At 43.3% G+C, this 13533-nt stretch overlaps 2 protein-coding genes across 2 annotated transcripts; one reads left to right on the top strand and one right to left on the bottom strand.

Annotated features, from left to right (window-relative positions):
- The first annotated feature begins 41 nt into the window (after nucleotides 1-41).
- anxa4 (annexin A4) lies at nucleotides 42-8039 on the top strand. The gene is made up of 13 exons (XM_084486979.1): nucleotides 42-147; nucleotides 1350-1400; nucleotides 1803-1890; nucleotides 3138-3232; nucleotides 3988-4101; nucleotides 4513-4603; nucleotides 5057-5136; nucleotides 5571-5627; nucleotides 5719-5812; nucleotides 6102-6197; nucleotides 6622-6680; nucleotides 7438-7560; nucleotides 7829-8039. The coding sequence occupies exons 2-13, from the start codon at nucleotides 1392-1394 to the stop codon at nucleotides 7886-7888; spliced, it is 966 nt and encodes a 321-aa protein (XP_084343105.1). The 5' UTR covers nucleotides 42-147; nucleotides 1350-1391; the 3' UTR covers nucleotides 7889-8039.
- A 3036-nt stretch (nucleotides 8040-11075) lies between these two features.
- On the bottom strand, nucleotides 11076-13492 carry brf2 (BRF2 general transcription factor IIIB subunit). Its single transcript, XM_084486510.1, is given in 5 exon segments — nucleotides 11076-11321; nucleotides 11323-11824; nucleotides 12375-12696; nucleotides 12897-12956; nucleotides 13243-13492. Coding segments are annotated over 5 exon segments (1143 nt in total). The 5' UTR covers nucleotides 13394-13492; the 3' UTR covers nucleotides 11076-11213.
- Between the last annotated feature and the right edge of the window lie 41 nt (nucleotides 13493-13533).

Here is a 13533-nt window from a genome sequence, read left to right as displayed (position 1 = left end):
TGTGTTGGTGCGTGTGATTTGAGATGGCAGATCCCTGAGCAAGGGGCGGGACCTGAGAATGAAAGGTTATATAATTGGTTTCCTGGATCTTACTCGTCCAGTCCTCAACCCTCTGACGTTTCGGCCGACTGTCTGTCTTCTGAAGAGGTAATCTATTATCATTTGGGAATTATCATCTTTCTATAAGTTTTCTCAAAACAGTTACATCGATGTATAAATAGAGTTATTGCAACATATTTTAAGGGCGTGTCTATGCGTTGAAGTTCCGTACTAACAACTAGTCATTGACTGATACTTTTCTTCTGCTTTCAATCGTTCTTTATAAAGTTTAAAAAACTATAGACTTTTTTGGGGGAAGATATGTGATTTATGTTATCTAATGTGGTTGTTGGGTGTGGTTACGGTTAGGGCTAGACTTGTGTTTCTATCGAACTCTAACCCTAACCTGAGCAGACTCTACGATCAGCACAATGGGACAAACAAATGACAACCAAGTTGATTATCCTTTCGATACATGGTTGATCCTTTGCTAATTCATTCTTGTATTGAAATCAAAAATCTTCATTGCCGAATGAATTTTCCGTATTGAATAGAAGGTGTTGTATATTACAAATATTTAGATGTATAAAGCCAATGAGAATGCCATGACATGTAACCTATGTCATTTTTTAATTCAGAAGAATAATTTTACATTTGGTTTTCCGCCACTATTTCTTTAAACATCAGAAAAAAACCCTGTGTAGAATCCCTCTAACATCTATTAACATAGCAAAGATTGAGGAACTATAGCCCAACCTGCTTGCTAGGTTGAAAATACACCTTTTGCTGTTCATTAAACCTAAAATAGTTATTATATGCATTCAGAAATGGTCATGTGACCAAATGTGATTTGCAGAACTCGTTGATACAATGCTTGTACTTGCTTGTCTGCACATTGCAATCTATAAATATGTCTTCATAATTATTCTCAAGTGAATCTGCTAAGATAAACCAATAAGCAGTTCTCTTCGCTCCAATGGGTACAGCTGTTGCTCTACAAACCCTTGACAGTTGTCTTTCCACTTAAATAACTTCAAGTCTGTCTAACAAAGGACTCCTCACTGAGGAAAGCCCTTCCCGAAGAGGATGGCATTAATTATTGCTTGGGGTTAACAATAGCAAAACGTGAGACCTAAGATATTAGCCAGGCTCCATAACCCGATCCTGTGTTTATGGCTTCCTGTTTTGGAGGCATATTATCCTCTGTCTAATGAGAGAGCACCCTGCTTTAACTAGGCCAGCAGCCAGGCCAGAGGGTTGTTACACTGGAACGCACACATTTGATTAAGTTGCCTTCTGCATTCTTGCAGAATCCCTCTCGAGTTTGGAACGCTACATCAGCTTTCATCACAATGGCAGCGGTAAGTAGGAAGCACAGACAACTGGGAGAGAGCATGAGGAAGTGAGGAAGTAGCATGTAGTAAATGGCGTTTGGACTTTGGAATTTTAAATAAGCTTTGCATATGGCTTCATGCATTCATCGTAAAACTGCCCAATCACAACAGTCAAAACCTTATGACAAATTGTAGTGAAGCTCATTTCTAAGAATAGAACCAGATTCAAAAGTAAAAGTCACTACTTTTACTTTACTCCAATGTAGTACGTACACACATCAAAGTCCACGAAGGTTAACATGAGTACAGAACGTAAATATGGCAAACCTGCGTGAGATGAAGGTGAGTCATGTCATCACAATAAAAGTACCAACTAGGTACTATCCCACTCCGTAGCCTGAGGACTGAGCAGTGTTGTGTTGGTAACAGATTGGTCAACGAGGGGCAGTGACCGAGGCCGCTGGCTTTAAAGCGGAGGATGATATCAAGAGACTCAGAGAAGCCATGAAGGGTGCCGGTAAGAGACACTCAGGAACCAGTCTCAGCTATTTGTTGTTGTTGTTATTGTTGTTGTTGTTGTTGTTGTTTCCTGAGGAGAAATAATTATTGATTTGTCCTTTTGGCTCAATTTAGGCATTTTCTCATCAAGCCTTTCTCTTCTAATCGCTACTACCTCATCTTTTCAGGAGGATTATAATCTGAGGCTAAATGACAGCTTAAATTTGAGAATAGAATGATGGGAAACAATTTAAGAACTCACCTTAACCCTTAATATGAAAATGGAATACACATGATGGGGAACGATTTAAGAACTCACCTTAACCTTTAAATATGGGAATGGAATAAACAGATGGGAAACTACATGAGAATGAACCTTAACCCTTAAATATGGGAATGGAATGGAACACATGATGAGGAAATGATAGAGGACTAACCCTACCTTCTGGTATTCTTTTTTCGTAGGATTCAATGTTCTTTATTTATTTATTTAACATTGACTTATTCAGAGTTAGCTAGTTGCCTACATTTCATCAGCAGTCCATATTTTAAAGGTCCCTTTTCAAAGTAAGAGCCTCGTCCCACCAGCCTTTACAAGGCTGGATATGATTGATGGTCCTGCTGAAATCACTGAGCGTATGGACGACCGAAGGTAGGCAGCTGGATGAGTCACAACCGTTCCAGACAGCAGGTTAGCTTGATGTAGCTACAGTAACCAGCTACAAGAACAAGAACCTTCCCACTAGGTCAGTAAATGGGAAAACCACAGAAACAGTGCTGCTTATGGCTGTGGTAAACACATAACCAGGTTTAGTCGCTAGGATACGGGCATATACAGTTCTTAACGCAATCTGTGTGCATGTAGGCTAGAAAACGGGCCAGTCCAATGGAACTTTTGACCAGTGGTAGGATTGTTCCAGAATGCAGCCGACCCTGCAGACATTGGGTTTCTGTTTTTTGTTGACACGGCAGTCGGCATAGGAACTGAAATTGTGTCTTCAAAAGTTTTGGTTTGAGTTTTACACATTTTTTTTGCTGAATGGTTTCATTGTTGCTGCAGTTTGAGAGTGGGAGGGAAATGTTGTCCGGACCTCCCATTTGAACGTGTGTGTGTGTGTGTGTGTGTGTGTGTGTGTGTGTGTGTGTGTGTGTGTGTGTGTGTGTGTGTGTGTGTGTGTGTGTGTGTGTGTGTGTGTGTGTGTGTGTGTGTGTGTGTGTGTGTGTGTGTGTGTGTGTGTGTGTGTGATGTCTTCATATGTTGTACAGGCACTGATGAGGCAGCTCTCATCGAGGTCTTTGCCCGCCGTACAATCGCCCAGAGGCAACAAATCAAACAGCAATACAAACAGGAAGTGGGGAAGGTGAGTGGTTGAACCGTTGAAGAGTAAAGAGTTAATACTCCTTTAAGAAAGGCAGACAATGGGTGTGGCTCTGTGCTGTGTTGTAGATACGAATGTGGGAAGTTAACCATTTATGTGAATGAAAACACATGTCTACTATGAGAGACAGAGTACTATGAGAGTACTATGCAGCGTTGGAGACAGAGACAAGGACAAAGGTTGTCTTTCTAAAGGACACCTTTGGATCGAGTAAAGGGAGAAAATGATGGTTCCTAGAGTCATCTGGTTCGATACACTAACAGAACAGTGTTTACCTCAAATGTTCAGGGAGGGAATGAGGAAGCAACCGAGAGGGAAAAGATTTGAAGTGAGAATCCTCGTGGGTAGAAAGAGTGAGTCACAGTGAACAGTCTCCAAGCTGAGGTCATAACGCCGTTCTACCGCTTCTCCTTTCAGGACACGCCCTGTGGGAAACACGGCACCAATGATCATTTTCTATATGTACACACCAAATAGACATGGTTCCCACCTTGAGGAAGGTTGCATGTGTAGAATAATTCAGAATTTTGTACTATTGTAGTGTTGAGTAGTACTTCATTCATGCAAGTTGTTTACTCCCTCTAACAAAGTTTAAGTTAAGTTAATAGTTTTTTTTATAATTAACTTTGAGTCTTAGACCTATGTTACCTATGTTACAGTCTTCTTTGTTTACCATGAAAACGAGTATTCTGACCAAGAATTATTGACCAGTCGCTGGTTCACTGCTCCCCTGTTAGAACCTAGCCGATGACCTGGACTCTGAGCTGAGCGGGAACTTCCAGAAGGTGGTCCTGGGTCTTATAATGCTGGCGCCCGTCTACGATGCCTATGAGCTGAGGACCGCAATAAAGGTCTCAATGATATTCTACTGTCCCAACCCTTAGACCCATCTCAAAGACGTGCAGATGGTCCATGGTCAATTTGTGACCTGTGTTTGTCCTACAATGATTATTCTGTGAAAGGGTTTATCTGAAAAAACTATGGGAAAGTTTAATTTATAGGTGGAAAACAAGTGATTTCCACCAATGTAAAACTAACTTTGTTCTGTAATAGCTTGTAATGATTTTTTTCCCTTTTTAGGTTGTCCATTTGACTTCTATCATCAATCTTATTTTGTTTATTGTTTTTGCAAAGGCATTTTATTGTATTTCCATCTTACTCATCCAGCATTGTAAATGGTTTGTTCAGCATTGGTTTTATCCAGGTGTATTATAGGTTGATGTATCCAATAACAATCTATAATACCATATCCTTGATCCTAGGGTGCCGGGACTGAAGAGGCCGCTCTCATTGATATTCTAGCATCGAGGACAACCGAGGAAGTCAAAACTATCAATCTGGTCTACAAGAAAGGTGAATGTCTTGTTAACTTGTAATAATTGTTTAACTTGAACAACCACTATGTGTCAAATGCTTATTTGTGCACATGGCTTGTGTAGGATGATGATGGTGATGATTAATCATCTTAATTGATATTGTACTTCTACAGTCAAAGTGCTATACGATACATCACAGCAAGTTGTAATGAAATACATTTCCATCATGAAAATATAATTTCATGATGTAAAAGACCCAACAAGGCATTGTCGGATATGTGTGTGTAAATATATCTGACATCTGACATCGGATATTATGCATCAGTCTCCTTGCCTTTGTTTAGTGTGAGACAGAGAAATACAGTTTGAAAGCAAACTGCAACATCAATTATTCATTATACTAATAGGTCTCTAACCCTTTGCAGGCTATTGCAATGTCATTTGTAAAGGACAAACATTTGAATTTTTTTTGTGTTTAACTTGCTTCTAGAATATGGCAATAGCCTGGAAGATGATGTTTGTGGAGACACTTCTGGAATGTTCCAGAGAGTTCTGGTGTCCTTGCTAACGGTAAGTGAACATAACGTGATGTTAAATGTTATCATCATTTTGTATAAATGTAGTCTACATTCAATTTAACTCCATGTTGTTCAATTCCTTAAAAAAAACATCTCATTCAAATATAATACAATATTCACCCCACAAAATAAAAGGCATATTTTTTATAAACTAATGTTTTAGGTGAGTAAAGTTTCACAGCACGCCACACTTATTTTGAATTCACTTTGTTGGCCAATGCAAGTCAAACACCTTGTGGGATTTATTTGAGGATTAACATGTGGCGAGGGCCCATTGAATTGTTGTAGAGATTATCCGTGCTCCAAAACCATTTTTGGAGGAAAAGGTTTTTCGGGCTAAAAAAAGGGTTTAGCAGGATTTAATTGATGTGAAGTTAATGTATTGGATGCTAGTGATAATATTGCTGCTGTGATCCGATTGGGCAGGCTGGGCGGGACGAGGGCAGTGCTGTGGACCCGGTGCTGGCGGTTCAGGACGCTAAGGTAGATTATCCACCGCCACTCTGAGTATCTGAATATCCCTTTGTTGTGCATGGTTGTGGTTGACGCTCGTCCCTGGTGTCCTGTTATATAGGATATATTCGAGGCAGGAGAGGCTCGCTGGGGGACCGATGAAGTGAAGTTCCTCACTGTGCTCTGTGTCAGGAACCGGAACCACCTGCTCAAAGGTATTACATAAAATAACCCTGATATTATATAACTTCTTATAGTAATAACACTTGTATAAAATAACACCTAATATATGTAACTACAGTATATATAACCCATGTATAAAATAACCATTATATAAATTATCCCATGTTTAAAATAACCTTTATAAAAAATAACCCATGTATAAAATAACCATTAAAAAAAATAACCCTAGTTTAAAATGACCTCATGTAAAAAAAAACTTTTACAAACAAACCCTAAACCATGATGACTATGAACACTGAACCGTTCCCCTGGGTGTTGCAGTGTTTGAGGAGTACAAGAAGGTCTCTGGACGGGACATTGAGGACAGCATCAAGCGAGAGATGTCTGGCAGTCTGGAGGAGGTCTTCCTGGCCATAGGTCTGTTATGCTGCTTTAAGTGAAACGTTTTTTGGTATGTTGTCTGCGATCTAGAACAAAGTCACCCATGCCATTTGGTCACAGTCTCTAAAATAACATTGTAATTTAGAAAATACATATTTTTGGCCAGTTTCTGCCGAACCAGAGGGTATGCCACCGCCACGGTGTGTGTGTGGACGTGTGGAGCTCCGTCCGGGCAGCTTCTGCTGATGTTGTCTGCTGTGTGCGAGAGGGTGGACCTTCTCAGACAGTGTAGGATAGTGATGTGGTGTATGGGGAATTTCCTGTAACATCGCAGGGCTTGACTTGGCTGGCTATTGAAATGGACACGGTGGGTTTCAGCAAAAAGATTGCAATGTTAATAGAATGTGAAGTTTGATAGTTGTCTTGTTATGTATTGAGTTTTTTGTGTTTTTTGCTGCAGTGAAATGTCTGAGGAACAAGCCAGCGTTCTTCGCTGAGCGATTGTACAAATCAATGAAGGTAGGACTTTGACCTTTGAATTTACTATGTAATAGTGTGTGTGTGTGTGTGTGTGTGTGTGTGTGTGTGTGTGTCAATATGTCTGTCTGTATATATGTGTATATATTTATATATATATAATTTCCTCTGAACTCACCTAACCCCAACCCATCTGAATTCACTGAGATGTAGTCCAGGCTGGATTCGTACCCTGCCCCCACCGCCCAAAGAAATGCATCCCCCACACCCACCCAACGCCATTCACCCCAGCCATTAAACCCCTGCTTCTATATTCAGAGCTCCAATAAAAATGGCCTGTCAAATCCACCAGCCGCATTTCACTCACAAGTCAAACAAAGACAAGGACATAATGGATGAAATTACCCAATGCAGTGTATACCTTTTAGACCATGGCAATATTTGGGTTTACTTAAAAACCACCCAAGCAAAGACAGCACAGCAGACACATAATAGCGTGACTGACTAGCGATAGGTTTACATCAATTGAATCACACAGCATTGCTGAATTCAGCTCTGAAAATAAGGCTCATTAAGTGAGCTAGGTAACTTCACACAGAATTGCTAACATATAATGAACTTGACCCACCAAGTCCAACACAGCCTCTATAGCAGCCTCTCCACTTGCCCAGCCATCTCACCAATAAATCCATCAGAGAGAGCGAGAGAGAGCAAGTGAGAGAGCGCGAGCGTGAGAGAAAGAGGTGTTCTTCTTGGTAGTAAGTTGAAGTACCAGTTTTTAACGCCCTCTTCATCCCAGGGCCTGGGAACCACAGACAGCGTCCTCATCAGGACCATGGTGGCACGAGCTGAGATCGACATGTTGGACATCAAGGTGGAGTTCTTCAAGATGTATGGGAAGACCCTCTACTCCTTTATTAAGGTGACTATTAAAACTGTCGATCATTCTTATTTATATATGTCTGTAATGAAGTGCCAGTTAACCTCTTCTTGGTGATTGGTCAACACAGTGTGCGTGTGAAAGGGATAATTTTCACTTTATTTTCTCAACACACATTTGTCCAGGGTCCGGAATGTTAACAAAGAGAACGCCATTTGCCTAACAAACGACAATGTTATTGGTACTATATGCTTCTGGTGCTTCGCTTTTTTTTAAAAGCTTTGCTTGGGATGTGTTTTGATTTTTGCAGGGCGACACATCTGGGGACTACCGCAAGATCCTGCTGGAGTTATGTGGAGAAGACAAGTAGAAGCCGGAGTCAGCCATATTGTTTGGTTGCTCTCAAATTCAATTATTTTACACCCACGGCTGTGTTTACCCACGGCCCCTGGCATTTCACCTATACACAAGATACCTTTTCGCTGTAATATCCACTAATAAAAAAAACATGACAAACGTGACATTTGACACCTTTTATGTTTATCTATTGACCTTGTTCCAAAGGATGTTCACCACTGCCTCGTGATGAAATCCATTTGTATAATTGGGAGACTTTTTTTTTTGTTGCTCACATAGACTCATCTGATCCAATTACCTTAATAAAGTACTACCTTGATTAGGAGCCCAGCAAAGTACGGTCTAATCCAGCGGTGGTACGTGATGCGCTATTAAGTGGTACGCAAAAGAGTTTCAAAAAAATCATTCATTACTACATACATACATACATACATACATCAGTGTTTCCCATACATAGACCAATGTGTGGCGCAGCGCCACAGATTCAACAACGAGCACCACAAATAAATATCTCACGCTCTCACGCACACGCAACAAATGTCACGCCAAAAAAAGAAAAATACCCGTTAGATCTCTCGCCCGTGATCCCGTACTAACCCTCCCCCCCCCCCCCCGTCAACAATTCCACCCACGGTTATAATCAGGGGTGCACATAACTGGTACGGCGCTTTTGCGTAACTCACCGTCAGGTCATCAAAACAAAACTGCGTTTCCCCACCTGCGCAAAAAAAGGCAAACGGAGCCGGAGCGCTGTAGGCCTACGCGCTGTGCACCACGCACCGCGCGCACACTGGAGAACTGCGCAAAATCAGCTGATCGCAACGTCTGTGAGACATCCTATCGCTCCGTGGCAGCGACGGACTGCACCCCCGTCAACAACTCCACCCGCGGTGGAATTGCCTTTATCATTATCAAAACGACGCTACGTGTGGAGTGCGTACCGAACACCATCTCCTGATACTCAAATGAGTAACTCACTTAAAAAGTTATGTGCACCCCTGGTTATAATGTAAGCATTATAAGATTCTACAGAGTCTCACTCCGGCCAAAAACCAAAAGTTGCTAACCCTGCAGGGGGGCACACATTGCTACCTGGTCTGTGGAAAACATTGTACATACAACAACAACAAAAAAAAAAAAAACATAATATCAAAATACTAGGACGAATGGAAATACGTTAACCGATCATTAAAAATGGGGTTTAAAATAAGTTTGGCCTTTCCTGTAATATTTTTGTTTCAATATCAGCTGACCACATCACATCAGTGCGAGAAAGTCTTGTCTTCACTTTCCATCATAAAACAAAATACAGAAGCAGGATTGATGCTGAGCCACACCTGAGACTGAAGCTGACCTCAATGTATCCAGACATCGCAGGACTGTGTTTGCAGAGGCAGGCGCGCCCGTCTCATGAGGCTTATGGAAGTTCAGTTATCAGCGAGCTGGCCAACTTTCAATATTATTTGTATTTAGCCTTACATTTTCAAACAGGTTGTTGGTACACAGTTGTTATTCTTAATGTTCTCACTTGTTGTGTGCGTGTGTGTCTCTGTGTCTGTTCTAGTGCTACCACTTTGTACAGCTGACCACAGTTGACAATAAATAATATATTTTTTAAGACTAAATGTGTCTCCGGCGTGAACTGTGTGTAGCAGAATAGGGCCGCAGGCCTACGCTACTGTAGTTTGTTATATTTTATAACATTGTTCCTAATGATGGTACTTGGGGAGACAAATATTTTCTGAGGTGGTACGCGGTATAAAAAGTTTGATAACCACTGGTCTAATCTAAGAGCAAGACTCTTGCACACCATCAGCCCATATGTGTTTTCCACGTTTCTCCACTGGGGGGGGGGCTATCGCTGCTTTCTAGTCTGTGACTCTTGTCTAAAATCTCGTGAGACTTGTGAAGCGGAATGATCGTACATAAGGGATGACGTTTTCAGTTCAATATCTAGCAACGCAGTGCCACTGCCTGGTACTGTACTCTGAATGACTATATAACATTAGTATTGCGCCACTGCCAGACTAAATCTGAACACGAAACAGATTGGCAGTACTCGTTAACGTCCAAAAAAGTATTATCATTTCAGAATATGTAAAAAATACAATATGCGTATCATAAAGTTTGGAATATTCAAACTTGATTAGGTGCTACTATATCAATCAAGCATATGCCCTTCAGTGAATCATTATTGCCTATTATTCATTTCTAAATCCCTGAAATGTTGTTCATTTAGAAAGTACTTGAAGACATGAAAGTTATTCTGGTGTAAAAATATTCATGTTAAAAATGTATTTACTACAAAACAAATGAAATTGTACAATATTTCAGAATATCTTATTAAAGCGTTCCACTCCAGAATGTTTATTTATTATAGAAATTGCATCATACATGAAGTAATTGTTACTCCTGTGTCATCCCACAAGGTCATATTGCCAGTTGCTTAGCTGCTTTCTAGTGTATAATGGATGTTGTCGAACTGTTCTCAGTACAGCAAGGCTACCAGCACCCCTCTGGTCACCTGTTTGTAACCCCCCTGGTTCTACAAAATATAAATGTCACAGCACTTTTACATTCAACATGCTACTCAAACTGCTACTCAAACCACTGCTCAAACATTGGAAACACATTGAAATCTTTGTGGTACCATCAATGAAAAAATTATGCATTATTATGCGTAATGTTATTTATTTTGAGGTAATTGTAAAAATACAGAAAAAATTGCTTTAGTGGCAATTGAGCACAATTCAAACAAAAGCAACAAATGTTTAAACTGAAAAACATTAATACATATAACGTACTTCAGTGTAGGTATACAAAATAATGAAATTAAAGTGCACTAAACCACATTCCCAGAAACATCCTTCACTTTTTTCCGGACTGTCCGCCCTCGGCGGCGGCGAGGAGCAGCTGCTGCGTCTGCAGGTAGTCCCTCACCTCCTGAGGGCTGCGTATGTACGAATCGATCTCGCTGTCCGAGATCTCCTCGTCTCCATTCACTTCGGCCCACGCCGCCGCGTCCGTCCTCCGGATCTTGGCGTGCCGCGCGCAGGGCGGGGCGAACAGCATCCTCTTGCCCCAGTGGACCGCCGGCCGTCGCTCCTGGACACCGTGCGTGTCACCGCCTCCCTCCTCTGGATCTCCATTCAACACCTTCGGCGCGCATGACTCTGGCTTGTGATCCGTCCTCGCTGGTGCCTCACTGGGGGCTCGCAGTGAGGGATCTTCAGTGCTGGGCTGGACCCCGGTCCCCAGGGCCTCTGCGTGGGTCCTCTGTCTCTCCCCTTGGGCCCCCCGTCTCACCCCTTCAGTCCCCTGTCTCTCCTCCTCGGTCCCTAGTCTCTCCTCTTCAGCCCCCTCGCTCTCCTCCTCGTTCCCTGGTCTCTCCTCTTCAGCCCCCTCGCTCTCCTCTTCAGCCCCCTCGCTCTCCTCTTCAGCCCCCTCGCTCTCCTCCTTGGTCCCTAGTCGCTCCTCTTCAGCCCCCTCGCTCTCCTCCTCGTTCCCCGGGCTCTCCTCTTCGGCCCTCATGCTCTCCTCGTGGCTGCGCAGGGCCCCCCTCAGCAGGGCGTGGCGGTGCTGCAGGATGTCCCCCACGTGCCGCACCACGTCGTCCGGCGCCCCTCCGTCCCCCACGCTCAGCCAGGGGATCTCCCGGCCAAGCCGGCACAGCACCTCCTTCATCTCCGCCACGCGCTGCACCGCCGTCTTGTTCAGGGGCATGCGCGACAGCCGGCAGAACTTGTTCAGGGAGTAGCGCAGGCGGGTCTTGGTGGGCCTCAGCGACTGCCAGCTGATGTAGATGGCCGCCATCATGATGGGGACCGGGTGGCGGCCCGTGACGATCCAGCTGTCCGTCGCCAGCTCCACCAGCGCCACTGAGCGCTTGGCCAGGTCGGCGGCGCTCTCGGCCAGCTCCTCCGAGACGTGAGCGCTGCTCAGTTTGTATCTGGAGGAGTTGAGTTAATGGGCGAGCGCCGGAAAAAGAGACGGCTTTTAGATTTATAAACCAGAACCGTTTTTTTAGACAACAATGTGGATCGCTTTTTGGTCTATGAAGCTGTTCATGTATGGAAATTGCAATAACATGAGCTAGGTTTGCCACGACTGTTGAATTCCAAAATAATAGAATCGTAAAACGGTCACACATGGAAATATTTGCCTAGTACTTGCAGTACTATGGACAACTTGGTCTGTATGGTCTGGGTCATCGGTTAATCAAATAGACGCATGAATGAAATAATGTTTCATCCAATTTGCATTTCTTAAGCTGTGATTGACGAGAACAAGATAAGTCATGATCATCATACAACTTAACATCTGCATCATCACTAAAACATAACCCCACTGTTTATTAGTTATGTTCAACTATAGATCACATCTACGACATGACCCATCCTATCTATGATAGTATCCATCCTATCAATGCTATGATCCATCCCATCAATGCTATGATCCCTCCCATCTACGCTACAAGCGGTCGCACGCAGCGTACTCACTCCCGAGAGTGGGCCTCCAGCACAAGTACGATGCTGCTCTTGGGGATCTCCACGTCCAGGATCTTCTCCAGCTCCTGGTAGACCCCTCCCACCAGCGCGGGGTCCGTCTCCAGCAGGCCGCTGATGGTGCCCAGGGCGATGGGCCAGTTGCGTAGCCTGGCGCTCACCAGCACGCAGCAGCCCACCAGGGCCTCCTTCTTGGCGAGGGGGACGCGGATGAAGCGGGCGTGGGTGTAGGCCTTCCTGAAGTACACCTCCGCCAGTTCCTCCACCTCATAGCTGAGCCGTAGGATGCGGCACAATGCACGCACACGCTGCAGTCCTGAAGGAACGACGGCAACGTTTGATCATCTGTTGCATTATCATTGAATATAAAAGACAATGCTTATTTAGAACAAAAGAAAACACACACACACACACCTACCAAACATGTGTTTATCCAGGAATAATATAATAACCATGTAGGCCTACTTCACATGACATAAAACAAGGCTTGTATTAGGCCAACTTTAATACTCTTACCCTTTATCTGATTCCTGCAGGGCACCCTGGACACAGCTGTGCTGTGACTATACCGGACATCTGAAAGGAAAGTTATGCACAAAGCCTTTTTAACTATAAGCTTGGTTGAAACAAAAAAAAGATATTAAAAATAACGTTCATTATGATGTTCCACATCACTATAACAGGACGTTTTAATTGGTTTTAATTTATATTTACTGGTGTTAATTTATATTTTACTTTCGATTTATGATAAGCGCCAACAAGTTCATGGTATCCGTCTTCATTTTATGGTGAAATACTCCTAGTACTAAATAGCATGTATGTTGGCCGTCCATGCGTTGTTCATGAACAGACTGTAGGGTACCTGCTGTGCCCTCGCGCGTGTCCGTGACGAGAAGTCCTCCGGACACCACGGAGCCGCAGTCCTGACAGACGAGCTGGGACTCCGAGTAGAGATCATCCTGCACGACACTGGACGAGCCGCACTGTGGACACTTGCGAGCCACGCGGGGCATGTCTCACTTCCTACCAACTTCTGACTACTAACTTTCAAATTTCAACTTCAAAGTTGTCCATGCAAAGTACTGATGAAAACGCCGCATGGAAGCGGGGCGGTAAACATCTCCTCTGACGTCCAATTAACGTCGGTGAAACA

The sequence above is a fragment of the Micromesistius poutassou genome (genome assembly GCF_964030765.1).
Source record: "Micromesistius poutassou genome assembly, chromosome: 22".
In the NCBI taxonomy this organism is placed as follows: domain Eukaryota; kingdom Metazoa; phylum Chordata; class Actinopteri; order Gadiformes; family Gadidae; genus Micromesistius; species Micromesistius poutassou.
This window is presented reverse-complemented; position numbering and strand designations above follow the sequence as displayed.

Coding starts and splice junctions, on each gene's coding strand:
- anxa4 (XM_084486979.1), top strand. Junction 5,137..5,570: donor TTCTGGTGTCCTTGCTAACG/GTAAGTGAACAT, acceptor CCGATTGGGCAG/GCTGGGCGGGACGAGGGCAG. Junction 7,561..7,828: donor CCCTCTACTCCTTTATTAAG/GTGACTATTAAA, acceptor TGATTTTTGCAG/GGCGACACATCTGGGGACTA.